The sequence below is a fragment of the Talpa occidentalis genome, unplaced genomic scaffold (genome assembly GCF_014898055.3).
Source record: "Talpa occidentalis isolate TD23 unplaced genomic scaffold, MPIMG_talOcc4v2.1 talOcc4.5, whole genome shotgun sequence".
In the NCBI taxonomy this organism is placed as follows: domain Eukaryota; kingdom Metazoa; phylum Chordata; class Mammalia; order Eulipotyphla; family Talpidae; genus Talpa; species Talpa occidentalis.
Window position 1 is genome coordinate 97,248,686 of NW_023604861.1, and position 22,285 is coordinate 97,270,970.

At 43.0% G+C, this 22,285-nt stretch overlaps 2 protein-coding genes across 12 annotated transcripts in view; one reads left to right on the forward strand and one right to left on the reverse strand.

The window, feature by feature from the left end:
* The window catches only part of ANAPC1 (anaphase promoting complex subunit 1), a 73,214-nt gene extending 63,635 nt beyond the window's left edge, over window positions 1–9,579 (forward strand). For 5 of the 7 annotated variants that reach the window (XM_054701858.1, XM_037527824.2, XM_054701860.1 and 2 more), the window contains 5 exons: window positions 1,314–1,400; window positions 2,687–2,782; window positions 4,687–4,885; window positions 5,452–5,586; window positions 8,100–9,578. In XM_054701858.1, the coding sequence (XP_054557833.1) occupies window positions 1,314–1,400; window positions 2,687–2,782; window positions 4,687–4,885; window positions 5,452–5,586; window positions 8,100–8,215 (633 nt within the window). In that variant the 3' untranslated portion in view covers window positions 8,216–9,578. Of the gene's footprint in view, window positions 1–1,313; window positions 1,401–2,686; window positions 2,783–4,686; window positions 4,886–5,451; window positions 5,587–7,424; window positions 7,531–8,099 lie in introns of those variants that run through there. The other 2 variants (XM_054701862.1, XM_054701863.1) reach the window with 2 other exon arrangements.
* A 4,086-nt stretch (window positions 9,580–13,665) lies between these two features.
* LOC119259902 (putative speedy protein E7) lies at window positions 13,666–18,751 on the reverse strand. 5 transcript variants are annotated; one of them, XM_037528885.2, is made up of 10 exons: window positions 18,696–18,751; window positions 17,744–17,854; window positions 17,347–17,545; window positions 17,157–17,267; window positions 16,776–16,973; window positions 15,405–15,463; window positions 14,971–15,056; window positions 14,297–14,471; window positions 14,107–14,202; window positions 13,666–13,867 (listed from the first exon to the last, which is right to left on the reverse strand). In XM_037528885.2, the coding sequence occupies exons 3-9, from the start codon at window positions 17,360–17,362 to the stop codon at window positions 14,143–14,145; spliced, it is 705 nt and encodes a 234-aa protein (XP_037384782.1). In that variant the 5' UTR covers window positions 17,363–17,545; window positions 17,744–17,854; window positions 18,696–18,751; the 3' UTR covers window positions 13,666–13,867; window positions 14,107–14,142. The 5 variants fall into 5 exon arrangements, with proteins under 5 accessions (XP_037384782.1, XP_037384781.1, XP_037384780.1 ...); XM_037528884.2 differs by having other exon boundaries at window positions 17,744–17,851; window positions 18,679–18,751; XM_037528883.2 differs by having other exon boundaries at window positions 18,679–18,751.
* Window positions 18,752–22,285: the final 3,534 nt, after the last annotated feature.

Below are 22,285 nucleotides of genomic sequence, written 5' to 3' on the forward strand. Positions count from 1 at the left end.
TTAGGCTACATAGTTAACAGATTATACAAATCAATCTCATTCCTTTGAAGGTCAGTATATATTTTGTTCTACATTTTAGAGCATCAATAAGTTCCAACACTAGAAATGTGTTCTATAATCTACCACTGAAATTTCTGAATTTATCCTCAGTTTTCAGGAATTCCCTGAGCGAATATGTTCTTAGTAAATGTACATTGAAGAGCGAACTGAAGTAGTTAGGACCCTAAAATATGGCAGATAGATTAGCTAAGTGGCAGCCACAGGACTGACTTGACATTCTTTGTTTTTCTAGTTGTGGGGGATAGCATTTTATTTTAATTTAACTAATTTCTTTTTAGGTCACTTAACTTGTAATTGAGCTTTTAGTTCCTAGGGTTTAAATAGATGTAGTTGATATCAGTGAATTGTGTTTAATTATACTTGATAGGTTGTCTGTGAAATATTTTAGAAGGACTTTCAAACAAAGTTTTACTTAAATTAATACTGTTGCTTATATAAATGAGAGCCCGTCTTAAAGATTCTAACCAAATTTGTAAGCTAACCTTAGACATGAGTTTGAATGGGGAACATATATATAAAAGTTATGACATCGCTATTTCCTTTCTTCTGGGAATTCAAAAGTAAAATATAAACCTTAATAGAAAGTGGTTGTCTCCTTCATATTCCAGTTTCAGGCTAGAATATTGAATGATGCTCTTTTTGTTCCCCAATTCTCTTTATTGTGGTAAAATACACATGAAACTTATGTTTTGTCCCTTTTTAAGTATACATTTTGATCGTAGTAAGTGCATTCATATTGTTATGCAGCCATCATCATCATCTCTCTCCAGAACTCTTTCCGTCCTACAAAACCCTATATTTATTGTTTCTATTCAATAACTCACCAACCCCTGGCAACCACTACTTTACTTTTTGTCTTTGATTTTAACTACTTTTCATACCCCATGTAAGTGGAATTACACAATGTTTTTTGTGCAGTGGGCTTTTTTTCCTTTACCTTCAGTAACAATTCTGGTGTCTAGTTTGCTTTTCACTTAGTAAAGGAAAGGGAACACATTTCTGGGTACTTTGTGTAAATAAGATCTTTTTATTACTGTTTTTTTGATAAGGGTGTATTTTACCTTGTGCAAAGAGTTTCTTCTAACTGCTTAGCAGAACAGGTTGATGAAGCTTTAGCAGGTTTGTACAGCCTTGGGTTTTGTGGGACTATTGTGTGAAAAGTGAGGTAGATTCCTAACAACTGCATATATTAAAATTTAGCTGTAAGAAAAATAATCTTAATTATTTCACTTATATTTGTTGTTATTTTTTAGCCTGAAACGATTTCAGCATTCACTTCTGATCCAGCACTTCTGTCGTTTGCTGAGTATTTCTGCAAACCAACTGTGAACATGGGTCAGGTATCTATTATTTGGTTTGCTTAGCTCTAAGACTAGAATTTATTATTGTTTCTACATGTGAACACTGCCAAACAAATCAATAATGCTTATATCTGCCTATTAGATTAGACTTGGCTTAGGCACATTGGATGATTTTCATTTGGCAAATAAGATTTTCCAGCCTTATTAAATTCAGTAACTTCCTACATTGCTTGAAGAAACAATTTAAAATTTCTAAAACATTAGGTTTTTGAAAAATTTAATAAAATTGTATTGGTTTGCCATTGATTTACAAATAAAACATTAAGTTTTGATGGGGGGCACTTTCTTAGGTCCAATATGTTTTTCGTATTTGCTCCCTTTCTCAGATTTTTACATAATTTTATTAATTTGTTTTCTCTGTATTTTATAGCCTTTCTTTTGATCATAAAATTGTTCACTACAGGGTTCAAAGAGTACCTAGCAGTTCTTTGATTTAATCCATAATTACAGTTGATAAAGAATTGAATATGGGTATTAAATGATCTGGGGTTGATGATCTGTTGTCCATGGGTACCTGTGGAAGATTTTTCAATCTCTCCAAGATGCAGATTCTTCATTTTTCTAAGTGGATATATAATAGAACCTACCTTACATCGTTGTTTTGAGGGTTAAGTGAAATAACCGTTTTTTCTCTTACTTATTGGATCTTTACTATATGTTGGACACTCTGCTGGGTACTTTGTGTAATTTTCTCGTTTAATTCTTTACTCTCAGGGTACATAATTCATTATTTTGAATCTGCAGATAAGGAAACTGCCACTTAGAGTTGTCAGGTGTCCAGGTCCCTGCAGATAGTAAGGGCTGGGCTTGCACTCATGGGCACGGGTCCCTGATAAAAGCCTTCACCTGCCCTTAAGTCCTGCCTAAGCTGGACTTGGCTGTGCTGCCTCCTCTGAACTTGCCCTGCTTAGTGTTTCTACTGTATCCTTGTGGATGCTAGTTTTCCTTCCTGGATCCTGCTCTTAGGAGCCCAACCCAAGGCGTATTTTTATGATAACCTGTCTGCTTGTTTTACCCTAACTTGATCCATTCCTCTCCTCCACAGCACTTACAGCTTTAACTGTCCTTTGCGACTTAATTTTGGTTGTATTTTATTGATGTCCAATGTTACATGTACTGTGTTTTATAAAGAGCTAGCAGTTTTACCCTTTGTTTCTTTCACTGAAATGCTTAAGAATGGGCTACAATAGTTGCTGTACATCATTTCTTGAATTGATTTTGGAATATACATTGATGTGCTATAAAGAGCTTCTCATTTTCCACAGAAACAGGAAATTCTGGATCTCTTTTCTTCAGTACTCTATGAATGTGTTACTCAGGAGACCCCAGAGATGTTGCCTGCGTACATAGCAATGGACCAGGTATAGTTCAAAAAAACCTATTCTAATTCTGATGAGATTTATCCTCTATTTCAAATAGCATGCTGAACGGTAAGGTAAAATTCCCTGTCTGTATCTTTAATTTCTCATTGGCTTTTAGAAAGTCAAAAAAGGAAACCCTATCAAAGTTGAAAGCTACATATATCAAAAAAGCTTGGAATTTATGATGAAAGGAGTACCCCTTGGTGAACTGCCTTACTCTAGGGTTCCCATTTTCTCTTCTTTTCCTCTAACTAGAAGAGGAGGAGAATATTCTCTTCCTTTCTTCTCTAGTATCTTTTATGGTCTCACACTTCCCTCCTGACAAATTCTCATCTTGCAAAATAATTGTGCTGTAAGTGAATAGGCAGTACCCTAGTGATGACAGTAATTCGCAATTATACTTGTATGATTAAGCTTGTAAGGGGCTATAGTATCAGCATGTAGTAATTGAAAAGGAGTAGGAATTTATTTAAGAAGTTTTTTTTTAATGTTATTATTGTTTTCAAGATTCTAAAAGGGCCTATGCAGAAAATAATGCTTACCAGTTTTTCTAGGGGATACTTTAGGTAGGTACTAATACATATGGCTTTTTAATGTCATTGTTTTTTAGATCCAGATGTGCTGTTAAGCTATGCTATAAGTTTTCAAATGTGGCTAAAATTAATCTGATGAATCTTAAAAATACAGATCTTCAGATCCCATTCCATATCTGTTATGTCAGAATTTCTGGGATGAAATCCAGGATCTATAGTTTCAAACAACTCTTCAGGTGAATGTGATACAGTGAGCTCATAGATAAGCATTTGGAGCTCAGTGCCTAAAGCTAAAGGAAATAATCTCTAATGGCAAAATAATCTCTACTGGTGAACTGATTGGGAAAATATATTTAGCAGAAGTTAATTCCAAAAACTTAAAAAAAATAATACTGTGTTAAGTAATATAATCTTTTTTTTTTTTTTTTTACCAAAATTGAGTTTTTATACTATGAATTTCTACAACAGAAATTTAGTTGGCACTTAGATTTAACACGGACTATTAAACTTTGGTATTTCAAACACAAACGTAAAATGCCATTAAAAGAAGGAAAGAATTTTAAACTGAATTATACATACAGGAAGAAGGAGCAAAACACACCTTGGCCTCATTAATGTCTCCATATTTATTCACCTTCTCCAAAAGAGAAACATCTGTTCTAATATATTCTTAATTACAAGGTCAGTTCCAACATAATCAAGTTGGCCTACAGTGCAATTATTGTCTGGTATCCGCCTTTTTTGATTGGAGAATTGGACTATATGATGTACACTGGCACTGCTTCTCCAACACACTTTCAGTACAGTAGCCAAGTATTGAGTTGTGGTTATCGTTTGCTGTCTGAGGAGGAATATGTTCTCCTCTTTTTATATTTTGAGCCTTTGCCCTTTGCAGTCATGGGCAGATATCTATTGAGCAAACCCTCTGGTTGCAGCTCTGGTGACTTTTCAAATGATTCTAACGAACAATGTTATCAGTAGAACTGTTTTGGTCTTCTGACCACTTGATTCTTGTCACGTCATTGTACCCCACTTGGGTTTCCCAGTACTGACTAGCTGTCGACCTTTTTTGGCTTCATTTTTTTAAATCCATTTAGCCAAGAATGAGCTCATTTGCCTTTTACTGTTGGTGTAGGGACCATATTGAAGAGAGAGGATCATCCATCTACTCAGTGAAAAGCTCCTGCACGGGGCAGACTGCATCAAAACATAGAATGGATTTCCCTCTGCCCTTTATTGATCTTAGGGGGCAAGTTCAAAAAAAAAAGTATTGCACATATACTGTACATGTACATGTACTCTACATGTCTGAGGAAAGAGCCATTAGTAATTTCACGAGTTTGTTAATGGATTGCTGTTCCTCTTTTCAAGGCTGTAAGAAGACTTGGAAGAAGAGAAATGTCAGAGACATCTGAACTTTGGCAGATAAAGTTGGTGTTAGAATTTTTCAGCTCCAGAAGCCACCAGGAGCGACTCCAGAGCCACCCAAAGCGGGGACTCTTTATGAACTCTGAATTCCTCCCTGTTGTAAAATGCACTATTGATAATGCCCTGGACCAATGGCTACAAGGTAAGAATCGCATTATGCCCCTTGTAAATTTTTATTTTATTTTTTTTTACTATTGAGTTGGATCTTTGGTCAGACTGCTCTCCCATCATCATCCCTTGTCTCTCCTTGTTCCTTTCCTCTCCCACCCCCCAACCTCAGAGCCCTCAGATCTTTATGAATGTCCGCTAGTTTTTTAAAGTGTTTTACATTGTCAAATTGTCTGTTATGTAAATGTCTAGTATTTGTGTTTATCATTCTGACTTACCTAACTGTATAATTCTCAAATTCCCTCTGTTTTGTTGAAAATGGCTATATTTCATCCTTTCTTGTGGCTATGTAATAATCCATGGTGTCTGTACCACATCTTGATACATTTGACCCTAAAGGAGAATTAGGTTTTTTTCCATGCTCCAGCTTTGTCTTTTGTTTTTTTGGGTAAAGTGAATTCTTGATGGAAAAATAAATAATAAATAATAATAAATAAAAATAAAATAATAATATAATAAATATAATAAATAATAAAAAGAAGGCATTCCTGTGCTTCTCAGTTCTGTAATCAGTTGTTTCATCCACTGTTTCTCTCCCAGCTGGGGGTGATGTGTGTGTACATGCCTATCTCAGTGGACAGCCCTTTGAGGAATCACAGCTGAGCATGCTGGCCTGCTTCCTCGTCTACCACTCAGTGCCAGCAGCACGGCACCTGTCATCTATAGGACTAGAAGGTAATTGTATCTCTGAGTTCTCTTTCAGTACTTGTCTTACTGACTCACATCTAATTTTAGTTTCTTGATAGGAGGAATTTTTATTGTTTTCTCTTGTTAAGTTTTGTCTTCCTTTATTTTGGGCATTATTACGGAGAACTTCTGGAAGAAAACTGAATTTTACTCGTGCATAAACACGAGCACAGCGCTATGAAGCTGTCTGCAGCCTCTGCAGTGCAGGTTCGATTCCCAGCCAGCCAGGGAGATACCCACATGGCGCGGCAGACCTCTCCTGTCTTGTCCGCTGCTCCCCTCAGCAGTGTTTTCAGTCCATCTGCCTGTTCTGCTCCCTGCTCTGTCTCTGGTGAATTCTCTCACCCTCCAACACCTCTGGCCGGTACCCCAGTACTTGTATAAATAAATCTTTAAAAAAAAAAAAAAAGTATAGTCTATAGACTTATAGTTATGGCCATGATAAAATTGCTTGTCTTGGACTCACTCTTCCATATAAACAAATGTAAAAGTTACGCAAACTATGTACAACATCTATTTAAAGGAACTGGTAGCAGCTTGCTGGCAGGACTTGATTGAGGGGCAGCAATCCCAGGAAGATGGGAAACACAATCAGGAAACTCCATATTTATTCTGATTTCCCCCCAAAGGCATTTGCCAGTTCACAGCACAAAAAGCAGAGTGCTAACAAAAAGCAGCAGTGCTACTGGGCAGATGCACCAGATTTGGGTTAATGATTGCCCCAGAGCCTAGATCTTGAGGAATAAGATTTCCCAGATAGGAGGTAACAATAGAAATAATAACCCAAAAATGTGGATGTGCTTTTCCCTTGAGGCCTTTACCAATTTTTACCCTGCACATGCACAGGGTTAGACTTCAGAGAATCTAGTGGAAGCCAAAAGGCTAAAAATTGGAGGAAGTTTCAGTAACAGCATAGTGCAAATGAGACAAAGGGAGGAGTTCAAGGCCTGCCAAGGTGAAGTGGCTCTGGTGTGCTTCCCTGACATTCAAATGAAACAATAGCTGGAACCAGCCCTGTGAAAAAGGTAAAATATAATTAGGTCTAAATGGCCTCAACCGGAATTGAGATCTACTTGCCTGTTAGAAGAAAATTTAACTTTCTAGGAGGAACAAAACATATGGAGAACTTCTACAACATTGAATAGATAATATTCAGTGTTCAATAAAAAGTTACAAGCTACGAGAGAAAAGAAAAACAATAGACATATGTGATCCAGATATTGGAGTTACCAGGAGTTGAATTAAGATAACTATAACTGCTATTACCAAGAAAATACAGATAATTGCACCAGAAATCTGGACTCAGTAAAAGTTAAATGGATATTCTAAAGCTGAAAATAATGAGATGAAAAATAATTATAATTGACCTCAGTCAGATGTTAGAATAACAGATATTAAAAGAATTATTCCATACTTCAAAACATAAAGAGACATAGAAGATATAAAAAGATTATAACTGAATTTTTGGACGTGAAAGCTTCAGTGTCTTAGATGAATAACATTCTGAATGGGATTAATGGTAGGTTAAATATCGCAGAATAAAACATTAGTGAGCTTGAGGATGTGGCAATATAGTCAAAATGAAGGTGGGAATGAGGCAAAAAGGAATATGAAGCTTAATAAAATGCTGAGGTGATATACTTTCCCACTTTCCTTTGGAGCGGTGGTTTTTGTTTGGTGGCACATCAGAATCACCTGGGAGCTTTGGAAACTCCAGATGCCCAGACTGCACTCACAGGAATTAGAATTGGAATCTCTGGAATAGGGGTTGAAACCATTGCTTCTTTTTTTTTTTTTTGAGTGAATTTCTTTTCTTTTTTTTTAAGATTGATTTATTTATTTATACAAGCTTTGGGTACAGTCAGAAGCGCAGGAGAGTGAGAGAATTCACCAGAGCCAGAGCGGGGAGCAGAGCAGGCAGAAGGACCAAAGTACACTGCTGAGGGGAGCAGCGGGCGGCAGGAGAGGTCTGCGCGCCATGTGGGACCCTCTTCCGGTGACTGGGGAGCAGCCGGGGATCGAACTGGCACCACAGAGGCTGCGGGCAGCTTCGCAACCCAGCGCTCAACCGCTGCGCCACCAGGGAGGCCCTGAAACCATTGCTTCTTAATGAATGTAGGATAACATTAACTTCTTTGTTACTCATTTTGAGCCTGTATCCTTTTTTCAGGTTAAGTATTGAGTGCCTGGACTACACAATATAACTTATAGGTTGACAGGCACATTCATGACTTATAGTTTTAAAATATTGAATTAAACAATATTAATGGTTTCACATGTAGTTATAAGTCACGTCCTGAAGAATGGATAAATTTAATTTTGTATATCAAAACATTTTATAGTGCATTTAGAAAATACATAATTTAAGTATTACCTTTGGTGAATTGTTTTCGAAGGGAAGAATTCCAGGTTTAAACCTAATTGTCTGACACTTCTTTGAAAGGGGATGGATGGCTGCATTTCTTTGAGATACAACCTTTTTTTCCATTCTCATTTTTTAGGGAGCACAAGCTTTGCTGAACTCCTCTTCAAATTTAAACAGCTCAAAATGCCAGTGCGAGCTTTGCTAAGATTGGCTCCTTTGCTTCTTGGAAATCCACAGCCAATGGTGATGTGACCCCATCTGGTGGTAACCTATGCTGCAATCTGATGGCTGCACCATACCCTGACTAGCAGCAAAGCTAGAGAAGCATTTATAAGTTTTATAATAGAAAGGGGGAAATGAGCTGCACAGACCTCATTGTATTTTGAAGTCTAAGTGTTTTCAATATTCCAGAGACTCTTGTTGTCAACATTAGCATTATATGATCTATAAAAGGGAGTTAAAATTTACTTTTGTAAATAAAGTTTTTTGGTTTGTTTTCAAAACCATTGTTTGCTTTAGTTGGGACTTCAGAGAATAGAATAGTTGGAACTGGGTGGACATTGGTTTTTAAGGGCTTTCAGCTACAGCAGTTCAGGTGAAGTGACTTTATGCAAGGCTTTTAAAGAAGCTCTGTCATAAAGTCTTACTTTCTGCAGCAACAAAAGGGCTTGTAAAAGCATTTCCTAAGATGTTTTGCTTGTACTTCTGTGGCAGTGCCAGACATCCTCAGAGTGTGATTACATTAAACAGATTTGTACTGTAATGAAGAATTGCCTAGCAGGATGCCTGCTGTAAGTGGAGGAAATAAGAAACTTCTACTAAAGCAAGGTCTTTTGAAATTGTATTTTAAAATGAAAGACATTTCATTTCCATCGAAGAAGGCGCCCTGCTGTCCAGCCTCTGACATGTATCCAGTGCCTCCTAAACAGCCAGTAGGACCATAAGCTGGTAGAAGTTGCAAGATTTAACCAATGATTGCACATTTGACAACTTGAATTGTGGTGTTTAGCTTTAAAAATAAAAATTAAAGCAAATGGAAATGTTTCCATTGAGATTTTGGCAAAAGCCCATGTGGTATTTGTTCTGAGAAGAGCTAGTATTTATAAGACATCTACAAGCAGAATGTTCCTCTAAACTCAGTACTCCATCTGCATGATGGCCCCAGTGCCCTTCCCTGCGTGTGAAGATAGGCTAGTTGTGGCTGACCAGGAGGACAAAATGTGCTTCCTTTCACAGTAGTTTTTCTTCTAATCAAGGGTAAAGGAAAATAAAAAACAAATGAGATTCTGGAAATTCCATTTGAATCAAGATGAAAGAACTCAGTATCTGGGCAACTGTTGCTATTTTCCTTCTCAATTGTTTATGATTTGAATGCTTTTCTCTGATTTAAGAATGACTTAAGTGAGTTATTTATACACAGATGCACTCTCATACATGACGGGGGCGGGGGGACAGTCATCAGAATGTTGTCAACAAAAACAAAAATCAGGCTTTATGAGAAAGAGGTAAGATGGCAGGTGGTGTGGAAACAGCACTGTCTTTATACGGAGCAAAGGGCATCTTCTGGGCATTCTTCTCTTAAGCAGACATGCTAGGTGTATCAAATTAATTCCAGCTACCTAGGGTTCTCAAAAACTTGAGATTGTGATTCTCACCATCCTGAACATTTCTTTTTTTTTTTTTTTTTTTTTAATTTATTTATTTATTTATTTTTTTTTTTTCATCCTGAACATTTCAACCTCAGATTCATGGCAGAGGAATGGCTAAAGAAACACATCTGGCTCTTAAGAGCCTTGCCCAGCAGTGGCACAGGTCACTTGCAGTTATGGCCTGTTGGCAGGAAGTTGTCAAAGTGCTCCACCACACAAAAGTATGTCTATGAGGGGAGGAGAACCAGACACTGGTGGGTAATAGTACCTGTCACAGTGTGGTTTCTAATTTACTGCTAATTCCTACATCTGTCATTTTTACTTATACAAATAGAAATGCATATCCATTGCTTCCATTAATGGACATATCTAAAGAAACAGTATAGTCACATATACACACATAGACTCAGGTTATTTCCCTGCTGGATGTTGACATTTGTGCTCCTTCCATGAGTGTCTTAGAAAGGAGTGAACACATGAACTTGTCTGCATCTCTGAAGCATAGAGCCAAGCCTTAGCAGGAGGAGACCATTTGGCGAAGCCCTACAGAACTTCCCCTTTGTTGCTTAATCTTGCTTGATTAATGCAACTTTTCACCCTTTCTTAGAAATCAACCAACTTTACAGTTTATGGTGAAGGTCCTGTTGCAACTCAGAGGATCTGACATCCTAGAGGAAGGAAGAAAGACGAGGGGCTCATTGCTCAGCTTGAGGGCCAGTGTGCAACCTCGTTTGGTTGGGAGGCCACGTGCCTGCTCTACAGACAGGCCAGTGTGTGGGCGTCAGGATACAGAGTTAAAGCCAGAGTATGTGGGAGCTGAGGCACGAATTGCCAGAGGAATGGATATATGTTGATTCTGAGGAATGCCTGTGCCAGAACTCAAACTGAGGGACAGGAGAAGGCCAAAGCTAGGAGAGGATGAGCTGGATGAACTAAAGCCCATGGGCCAACTTGATACCCAAACTGGGAAGACTTTGTTGCCGTTCTTAAAGGTTTGGGGGTCTCTTCTGTGATACCCCCATTCTAATAAATTTTGTGCAAAAAGCCTTAATGCATGAAGATTCTATTCAATTAAACTGTGAGAGAAAGGGCAGGTTTTGGTCACCTCTGTACCCCTAGTGTCTTAATTTTCAACCAACAGGAGAAGGAAACTGAGGTGAGATGGGAGAAGTGGCTACTCTAGAAGGTGTTCCCTGGGCCCCAGGCCTCTGTCAGAACTTACCCTCCCTGAAGTTTCCCATGCTGTTTTTACAGAGATTTCCAATGACCATCTTCCTGCTTCTGAGGGCCAACCAGGTTCCCCCCTATTCTGAAATACGTTGCTTGCTTCTCATTATAGTCACAGCTGCAGAAAATCTTTTTTGATAAAAGGCCCTCAAATTATATCCTTAATTCTTGCGTGTGGATTAGGATGGACTTGCCTGCTCCCCTCCTCTTGCTTTGCTCTATTGTATGACCTTGAATGAAAGTGAGGCTGGGATGAGGAGGGGACTGCCCAGAGGTCCTGACCTTCAGGCTGGGAGAACCCCTACATCAGGCAGCTGTGTGAAACTCACCGAGGACCTGTGGGCGCCACCTGGTCCTGCCCCCATTCTAAGCTGACACTCCTGGCTGGCTCAGGCTGTACCACTTCCCAACATAACAAGTCTGGGCCCCAAACCATACTGTTTTTGCCCTGTGCCTGGTCCATGACTGCTTTTCTTCCTAACCCAATAGATACTCAGGAGGGGGTAGATGAAATGTTAAGTTAGAAGGACATTGCACCAGGCAGAATTTATGAACACCTTAAACAAGCAGACAATTTCATTTCTTCATGAATCTTTGGAAAACCCAAAGCCTTTGTGTAATTTCTTGTGATGAAATGAATTGTATTAGCTATGTATTGTTGTCTTGGTCACATGATAACAATCTTAGAATTATTTTTTCTAGAAATATTTCTTCCTATTTCATGGTTCATTATAAAATGAAATAAGAAATTTAGAAAAATAATTTTATAGTGCTTAGTAAAATCAATGAAAATCTATAAATCATTTCCACTACTTTTACTCCAGTACTTACGTGTGAGACATGTGGCCATGTCTTTGTTGCCAGTGGAGCTGTCTAGACTTCTAGTCAGGTTCTCTGGGGTGGGAAGCCTTGAGCACGTACTTTCAGAACCCGGATGTGCTGGGACATGAACCACATGGTCACGACTTTGGGGCACTCATCACAGAAACAGCAGTTCGAAACTAGTTAGAGCCACTTGTGCTTCTGTCATTTGTCTTGTGTTCATTTTAGTGCATATCTTTCACTTGCCAAGAATATTTTAAGTTTGCTATACCATTTCAGAGATGAAAAAGATAATTTCATCCACTGGAAATGTGGGTAAATGCTCAGGAATTGAAGGAAGAATCATTAACATCCCTATTTGCATTCTCTGCCCCTAGAGATCTGGAGGAGAGGAATGCCTACCCTCACTCGAAATTTCTGCAAATTTTCAGAAGAAAGTGTGGGTGCATCTTGTGTCCCCTTGCTCCAAACTCCCTCTCTGCTGCACAAGTTCATTTGTGGGTCATCTCACTGTCCCCTGTGCATGGGCTGGATGTCTATTCAGCATCTCCACCCCCTGCTCTTCTCTCTTAACCATATATCCCAGTTGGGGCCAAGTCAGAGTGTGCCAATAGTGGGCGAGACCCATTTGACTGGGGTGAAGAGGCAGCAAAGCCCTTCCTCTCCTGGGCAGTTATAGGCAGACAGGAGGGCAGATGGCACACACCTCATTGCAGGAAGCTAGTGCCAGCAGGGACAGGTGCCCTCCCCCTTGAGTTTCTGGAAGTTTTCAGGGGCTTCGCCATCTTCTGCTCCAAGTGATCCCCCCACCATCTGCTAATGTACATCAGTACCCTTTCTGATTGGGATCTTGAGCAACTCAGATGTGCATTCAGTCTCATACTTAAGTCCCACAAAACCACTCATCACTAGGTCTACCCTAGGCTTTGTTATGGAATTTCTAGCCTCTTTGTTATCTCTACTGAGCTCCCAGTGCTGTTCACTTTCCTTTTCAAAGGGTCATCAAATCATCAGTTGTTCTCTGAGGCTGCAAATCTTTTTTTTCCTCTTGCAATCTCATAGTCCTTGCACCCACTCACCTGGAAGGTGCCAACCTCAGAGCCGCTGTGGTAGTGACCACCCAAGCAGCCCCAGGTTTCTCCCCAACAGCTCTGTGGACTCACAGAGGTCTGAGGCCCTTCAGATCTGAGGCCTGCTGGGGGGATGTTGCCCCTGCACTGAAGGAGCCTGGGAAGAAAGCAGCAGGTTCAGGGGGAGGGAGCTATGAGGAGAGAGAAAGTCCTAAGAGAGCAGCATGAAAGTCCCCCCCGACCACGTAGTACTTATGGAAAAGCAGCTCAGGGATGATCTGCTGTCCTCGTGCGGAGAAGTCACGGACCCAAGAGGGACCCAGACACTGCAATTTTTCTTTCCTTTTTTTTATTGTGATAAATGGATTTTTTCTTTGGAATTCTGAGATTTCTGACATAGACTGTTGTTCCTGGCCTTCAAAAAAAAAACCAAACACACACAGATGCACACACACACACTCAGGCACACACACCTGTTGAATGAAATGTTCTACCAAACTTGACTTATCTCAGAGCACAATTGGCCTGCTTTCCTCTCTCTTTTCTTTTTCCTGGGGTCAGCATCTGCTCCATCACCCTGCAGTGAGGCGCAGATTTATCCTGGTACAACTGGCTACCCAGGCAAAGGGCTCCTTTTGCATTTCACGGAGGTTTGCCCCCACTTCAGCTACATCCAAATATAAAAGCCACATTTAAACCAGAGAAAGCACATACTAATGAGCATGATGGCAGGCAGGTGGTTTTCTAGAAGTGTGTTATCTGTTATGTAATTCCTCACGGTGCTGTATGTACTTCTTTCCTTTTTTGCCAGCATTCTTATTTTTTCAGAGACCAGCAAGCCCTAGGAGCATTCCCTGTCTGTGACAAGACCATGCCTCGCACTCATCCTGCAAGGGCCCAGCTTAGTGTAGCTTGCTTCCCGTCGGAGCAAAACACACAAAACTTTTGATGACAAGTTGGAATTTATCTTTCTCATTCCTCCCAAGAGCCGCCATGGCAACGGCCCCTTTTCCAGAAAGGATGAACTCAGTGTTTTCCATGTCTTTGTGTTTTAAAATTTTCAACTCAGATCAAAACCCTGCAGAGGTTTTCATGATTTAGAACTGCATTTTAGAACAGCATTTCCAAGAGTTTTCCTAAAAAACAAACAAAAGAACATGCATGTTCAGACCTTATGTTGCAGGGTATGTGATTCTATAACCAAATTCACCTGCACGGTTTTGGTACAGACGCAGGCAGTTACTTTCTTTCCCAGGGTTGTTCTCAGACCCCTTTCTATGATATGCATTAATGTTTGCAGTAGCGCTTCCTCCTCACGCTCACCAGTCTGGTTGGTGACTGGGGTGTGGGCACAGGGGGTAGTGCCCACACTCACCTGGACCACCTGCAGCCCCATCCAGTCCTTGAGGACCTAGGGGGTGCACTGGCGCACCCGACTCCAGACCCAGTGATGTGGGTTCTGGGCCTGGATCTGCAAGCGAAACACAGGCACATGAAAACTTGGAGGATGGGCCACACCCCACTCAACCCCGGGGTGTGCCTCCTGGCCGTCATCCCCCACAGACCTCCTCACACAGTTCCGGGGTGACCCAGGCACGGTGCCCCATTGCTTGGAAGAACTCCACCTTCAGCTTTAGGAACTCCTTATAGAGGTCGGGCCAGTGCTCCCTGCCCAGCAGGAACTGGAAGATGCTCCTCTTGGATGTGGGGTTGTCCTCCTCCATGTCCGAGGCAATGTAGCTGCCACAGGGTGAGAGGGGAAGCTTGTCCTGGTTCCAGCAACGACTGCCAGTCTTGAGTGGGACAATGGGGAGAGGCTGCAGATGTCACCCTGTTGGAACCAGTGCCCAGAGCAGAGTATCCAGGACAGAGGGTCTGGGAAAGCCCTGTCTGCAGTGGGACATGGGTCTGGAGGGACGGCGGCACTGTCCTCAACACTGAGCCTGCAGGGCCCATGACGTTTGGGGCCCAGGTCAAGTTTTGGCCTGCACCCCATTTGCTAGGGGAGTCCTTCTGCAGTCACTCAGTCTTTTGGCCCCTTTCCTTGTCTCAGGACCTTGGTCATTACCTTCCCCTCCCCCATGACCACCTGATCCTTGAAGGCTTGTCTGCTCTATGGCCAAGGGGAACCTCATGGGGACCCTCAGGTGCCTGGGCCAAGCCATCCTGAAGGGATGAGGAGGCTGTGGGTTTAGGGATTTGGGCAGAACTGAGAGCCAGTCCCTGAGGCAGCGCTCACAGGGCCAGGAAGAAGTGGATCCTATTGTAGAGGTGTCCAGGCAGCCCGACGCGGCCGAAGTACTCCACCACCATGGAGAGCAGGTACTGCGAGGAACGGGGAGTAGGGGGGAGCAGAACGGATAGAGGGAGGGTGCTCTGGAAGGTCCACGGGCCTTTCCCCCATCCAAAGGCCATGGTGGGAAAGACACGCAGGGTTGGACTAGCTTAGGGTCTTAGGACCCTTTGAAATATGGAGATGAGCTGATGGGAAGGTCAGGGAGGAGAGGCCCGGGGGGCAGGGCAGGGTCAGGGTCCTTCCTCTCTTGTTTCTACTGTGAGAGCAGGTCTCCAGGGCTTCTCTTGCCCAGGCAGAAATCTTATTTTCTACCTGTCCCCATGGGGTGGCGACTCGGCAGACCCCTTGTTCCCTTGTCATTTTAGTGCTACAGTTACCTTGTCAGACACTTTGAGGAAAATATCAGCTTCCAAGAAGCTCTGGATAACAGGATCCTCTGCAAAGGAAGGAAGGAAGGAGTGATGAGGGTCCCCACCCTGTGTGACATGTGAGAGGGAAGGAGGAAACCAGAACTTTCTGTGAGTCCCCTCTGTCAGGGAGCAGAAGCCTTTCCCTTTCTGCCAGGAAGCATCTGAGTCTTAAAATCAGTAACAGCTCCGTTCCTTCCATTGACATACATAGGGGTCACTGTTAATATTTCTCAGAATTTAACAACTCTATCTCAAGTAAAAAACTTGGATGTGGCCTTGGGCTCCATGACATCATATCCTTGTCACTTCATCATGCCGTGACTGCCATTTCCTGTCCCATCTGACCATTGAAGACCCTGTGCAGGTGGTAGAGAGTGAGTAGCTCCTGGGACTGGGCTGCTCCCCACTTTCCTGAATCCCTCACTTCCTGGAGATGATGTGATCCCCTGTCCCCAGCAGGGTCTTCTTGAGTTGTCCCCTGCAGATGCCATTTTCCTGTGACCCCAAGGATGCCATGTCCTGCCATCCTTCACTCCTAGCCTGGGACAGACATTTGCACAGCAGGGAGGTTGGAGGGGCCTTGGGTCATTTCTCCGTCTCTGACTTTCTTCAGTGAGCCTTGCTCTCATGGGTTCTGTCCAGTCAAACCTTCTGTGATGAGGAAGATGTTCTACAATCTGTGCTATGCAATATGGTAGCCATTTGTATGTGATTACTATGCACTTGAAATGTGTCTGGTGAGACTCAAAGTTTATTTAATTAATTTCAACTTAAATAATGACAGGTGACTAATAGGTGTTGTATTTGTGAGCTCAGTGTGGTTCCCAGACTTCCCACTCAATCCTGCGTCTGGTCATGATGACACTTTCTCAGTCAGACCTTCCCTGAGTGTCCCATTTCATAAAGCCTTCCTCCCTTTGCCCATTCCCCATCTCTGGGTAGCTTGCCTTTCTACAAAAAAAATTCATTCTCTGCATTTGTCACTGGCTGAGTGCAACTCATTTCTGTCCCTGTTGTTTCTTCTCCCATTTTAGCATAAAGACAGTGAAAGCTGGTTTGGTCTTCCATCACTAACTTCTGAAGTCTTAACTGGAGGGAATGAATGAACCATCTCTACGTGGAGAGGATGCACCCCTTGGTTTGTTCTGAAATGTCTGGGATCTCCTCCTACTCCTCCATGCCTCCCAGAACTTGTCTTGGCAAGGAAAACCCTGTCAGCTCCTCAGGAGTCACCTGAACACCTTCCAATGAGAGCCCAGGTGGTGGTTGAGCCCAGAGTCATTGCCCCCGCGATTCTCAGTATAGAGGGGCGTTCAGCCCACAGCTCAAGCTACCCACCGAGAAGTCGGTAAAATGCTTCTTGGTCTTCAGGACGGTAACTGGGTCTTCTCCTCTTGTTCATCCTGAGTTTTGTCCCCTCAACATGATTGATGGTCCATATTTTTCTCTTCTGCCCCCTCTTCCTCCAGGACTTGAGCTCACAGATAGCTTCAGAGGAGGTGGCATTGGAAGCTGGGGGGTTGTCCTCCTGGACAGCTGCAGGTACAAGACTTTGTATGACCATGGATGTGACCCCTTTAGGGCATCCTGGGTCCTACCCTTGTGGCTTACCCTGGGCTGGACCCTGCCTTGCGAGGACAAGGTGACAAACGGTTGCTCAGCAATAATAGGCCCTTCAGGTTGGGCTAAGTAAATGGAGGGGTGCCCAAGGACACATACCCGCCTTGACATCCATCAGCATTTTCTTCTGGCCTCTTCTCTTGGTTCTCTGCTCAGGGTCAGCCTCTGATGAGGCAGAACAGGAGCCTGGAAGGCTCTTATTCTGAGTAGCTGCGGGGAGAGGAAGGACCCCAAGTGATGGTGGGAGGGACCCTCCTGGGAAATACTGGGCTCTTCATTTTCCACTCACCTTGAGGATTTTGCATGTGATGTCTTGGGGGATGAGAATGACTGTCACCCCTCCCGCCTTCGCACTTGTCTATAAAGGAGGGCAGTGCATCCAGAAGAGAGGGTCCGGGATGGTGGGGATTATTATTTATCTTTCTTTGCCTGGCATGTGTTGCTCTCCTGTGCCTCTTTCCATGGATCTTTCTGCCTGGAGAACACCTCTATGGAGATAAATGTGAAATTCTCCAGTTATAGAGATTTTCAAGTGACAAGACAGCGCCTGCCCTGTCTCTCCCTGGTCACCCTGCCCCTGCCTCTGCAGAACTCATGTGGGTCAAGGGGAAGACCCTTGAATTCGTGAGGGTCTATCCCCTTCATTCACTTAAAGACTGGGGTGAAGGGCAGATGACCCCACACACCTGTCTTCCCTTCCATGCACACCCTCTTCTTTTGCTTCTTTTTTGCAGGCGCCTGTTGGCTTGCAGGAGTCTCTCAGGAGGTGGGTGTGGAGCTCAAGGTGATACTGCCTTCTGTGTACAAAAAATGGAGGTGACCCCATGGGATCTGACTGGATTCTGACTGGAATCTTTTGGCTTGACCTGCTTCTTGTGAGATCTAGTGATGGCAAAATGGCAATAATAGTAACTAACAGTCATTGGTTGCCTATTAAACATCAGCTGTTGATCAGGGCACTAAGAATTACTGAGTTCAGTCCTGAAAAAGATCTGTGAGGGGTGGTTTATAACTTACCTGAGGAAACCATGGCTAGGTCTAGGACTTGCTTGACCATGGCTAGAGCACTTTGAGTCTGGGACTGGAACTTGTGTCTGAGAAATGAGCCTCAGGCACATTTCTATTCAGGTTAAACAGCATGTTACACATTCATTTTGTCATCAGTTCTACTTAAATATTCTTGTGAACCATTATAAAATAATGGGCAAGCAAGTCTGCAAAAATATAGCCAGAATCGTCCATGCTTATCTGGGATGGCCCTTGGGTTGATTGAGGCAGCCCTGGTGCCCCCCAAGGGTGGCGCCATTACCCCACCTGAGGACAGTCTTCCTCAGGACTGGTGGATTCTGCATTCTTCCTCCCGCCCTGCCCTGCCTCTCTCTTTATATTCCTCTCTTTCCTCTTTCCTCTCTCCTTTCCCTCCTCTATTCCCTCCTCTTCTCCCCTCCTCCCCTCCCCATCTCCCCACTGTCCTCATGATGCTTGAGTTTCTCAGGGTGCCATCAAAGAAGGCCCAGTTCTCTGAGAGCTGGCTTTATGCTCTCATCTCCTCCCTGTGTTTTCACATCCTTTCCAATTTGCCCCCCTTCCCCACACCCCTCCTTTTCTCTCTCTCACTCACCCAGGGCACAGCCTCACCGGAGAGCAAAAGGAGCACAGACTGTAGCAGAGTGTTTGGGATCAATGGCTTCCGAGGTTCTGGAGCCCAAGCCACTGATGACATCACAGGCTTCCAGCAGGAGCAGGCTTTTGGGGGAGGAGTAGGTGCCCCAGTCTGAACATGGGCTACCTACTCTATCCCAATATTGCATCCATTCTGAAACTCATCTTGTATTTAATGAAATTAATTATGTCTCCAGATGAAAGGCATACATCGACAAATCAAACAATGGAGAAAACACAAATTTGAAAGTTCATTAATTCTGCATCCATAGTAAAGTTGCTGGTGTAGTTTTACTTTTACTGCTTATTTGTAGGAGATTAACATTTTTAAAACTTCTGTATTTTGAGATCATTGCAGATTCATTTGTAGTTGTAAGAAATAACACAGAGTGAGCCTATATACCTTTCATCAGATTTCCCCCAAAGGTAACAACTGTAGTACAGTATCACAACTGGATATCAACATTGGTATAATCTATAAACTTTATTTAGATATCACCAGCTTTATGCATACAGTCTTACGTGTGTCTGTATTTATTTATTTATTTATTTTATATAGAGGCATGTTTTATTTATTTATTTGTTTGTTTTGTTTATACATGCACTGGGTACAGTCAGAAGCGCGGGAGGGTGAGAGAATTCACCAGAGCCAGAGCGGGGAGCAGAGCAGGCAGAAGGACCGAAGTACACTGCTGAGGGGAGCAGCGGGCGGCAGGAGAGGTCTGCGCACCATGTGGGACCCTCCTTCGGTGGCCAGGGAGCAGCAGGCTTTGCAGGGCTAAGAAGCATTCTGGACAAAGAGAAACCCCACCAACTGGGAGAACATTTTTGCACCCAACACTAATGATAAAGGACTGATCACAAAAATCTGCAAAGAGCTGATGAGACTCAACAACAACAAAGAAAATAACCCAGTCAAAAAATGGGCAGAAGAGCTAAAAAGAAACTTCTCTGAAGAGGAAATGCAAATGGCCAACAGGCATATGAAAAAATGTTCAACATCACTTGTAATCAGGGAAATGCAAATCAAAACTACCATGAGATACCATCTTACACCAGTGAGAATGGCACATATTAAAAAAACTAGCAACAACAAATGTTGGCGACGGTGTGGAGAAAAAGGAACTCTCCTGCACTGTTGGTGGGAATGCAAACTGGTCCAACCACTGTGGAGAGCTGTGTGGAGATTTCTGGACCTACTAAACATAGAGCTTCCATATGATCCAGCAATTCCACTCCTAGGTATTTACCCAAAGGACACAGAAACATCAATTCCAAAGAACACCTGCACCCCTATGTTTATAGCAGCACTATTTATAATAGCTAAGCTTTGGAAACAGCCCAGATGCCCAAAAATAGATGACTGGATCAAGAAGATGTGGTACATATACACCATGGAATATTACTCAGCATTCAAAAAAGATAAACACATGCAATTTGCAGCAACATGGATGGCGCTGGAAGGGATCATGCTCAGCGAAATAAGCCAAAAAGAAAAAGAAAAATACCGGATGGTCTCACTCATAGCAGGAATCTAGAAAACTTAAATAAGGGATCAGGAAAATGAATAACTATAAGAAAGTGAAAATCAAAATCAACAAAAAACTATGAACCAGAGACACTTTTTGGGGGTTGGGGGCCGGGAGGGGAGGGATTGGGGTCAGAATGGGGCATGTGCAGTTGTATGGGGGAATATAAAAATAAAATTTATTATTTAATTAAAAAAAAAAAAAAAAGAAGCATTCTGGGCATGTTGCTCTGCAGGCCTTCTCCCAGTAGGGGGCACTCTAAGTCCTCTAAGGAAAGAATTTACCAGCCAGTGCTGGTGTAGTTGAACCAGACAAGGCTTTCTTAGAGACTCATGCATGAGGGAACCAGTGCCTGAAAGGAGAAGGTAGCGTGGCTCCTCGAAAGGAGTGAGGAGGAAATATTTAAAGGGTAGGCACGGTGTAGAGCAGAAAAGAGCAGCCTGAGCTTGCTCTGGGTTGGCCTAAGCCAACGCACACACAGATGGTTAAAATTCCAACTGCACGTGTGGCCTCTTGGCCTTCTCCCTCCAGGAAACTGTAAGATATTCATTAGTCAGAATCTAATGCTTTTTGTCTAGTATGGCACCTCATGGTCAGCCTCATGGGCCAAATTTTTGGACAGCCATGATTTAGTCCATTTGTTCAAACAGAACTTGGGGCAACGCTCATCCTATAGGCTCATATTTTCTTTTACCTAGGCTGTCTCATACAGCCCCCAAAGCATAGCTTTTGTGGGGCTTTCAAAGATTGGTAGATGTGAGGGGGTGCTGATGGACTGACTTGCAGAGAGACACACCCTCAACAGGTGAGCAGGGAGTCCAGGTGTTCTGAGGGCAAGTGCTTGTGTGAGCTCGGAGGGGTGAGCAGCAGGCTTTGCAGGGCTAAAAAGCATTCTGGGTGCAGGGGAGACACTAGGGTCTGAAAGAGTTCCAAACATCTCTGCTTCCCTGGAATTTTCCTGGGACAGTGGCACCGGAGAAAGGGCAGGTAAGCAGAGGGAATACAGGCAGGTTTGCACATTCCTATGGTTCTTGAGTTCTGAACCCTGTAGGAAGCTGGGAACCTAAACTTTCCGAAACAATGCCCCCCCCGCCCATACCCCGACCACAAAAGATGAGTCCTTTTAATGGCATCAATGCAGGAAACCAAAGCAGAGTTTCTTACATAGTGTTGGAGAAACCCATGGCTTTAGAGATCTAATTAGCTTTATAAGACAATTCAGGAATCAAGCAGCCTCCCACCTAGACACTATGAAGGGTTACACAAAGTGGTGGGTATTAATAGATAGAGAGTGGGACAAGATTATTAGGAAAAGAAAAGAATATCTCAGGAGTGGGAGGAGGGGAAAAAAAAGAATATCTCAGGTAAAGACCTTCTTTCAGGGCCAGGCATGGGGGTCTTATGCCGAATACCTCATGGGTGCTGACTGACCAGTCAATCTCCAGATTGACTGGTTTAGTATCACAGTTTTGGGAGAGGCTGAAACTGCACTAGCTGTTTGTAGGGTAAGGCAAAAGTATCAGGCTTTTCTGCCCTCCCGCCATTAGGATAGATGAGGGAACCCTGTGGCCCTGAATGCATGCCTGATGGCTGGCACTTGGAGTAGGGTGTAGGCATATGTAGATGGGATTCACCTGGGCTAAGACTGGGCTTTTTAAGGGCGGCGTCATGGGGACGCCAGCAGAGAGCAGAGAGAAGAATAAAAGAGCAGCAGAGAGAAGGCCGGAGAGCCCAGACAGAGTGAAGACTTGCTGGGCCTGGGAGGCCTTCCAGCCTCCTGGCCCCCCAGCACCCCTGCCTGCTGTGTACCTGGTAAATCCCAATAAAAGCCTGAAAAGCCACCGAGGACTCCAGGACTCTTCTCCTTTACCCCGTCTGCTGGATCAGAAAACCTGTTCAGTGGCCCATCCTGTCCCTACACTGTTAATTTTGTGTGGGGCCCCACATGAAGGACTCCATCTTGGGCAGTTGGGGAGAGTGTACCTATTTCTATTCTATTTTTAACAGTAGAAAATTGCCAGAACTTGTAAAAAAAAA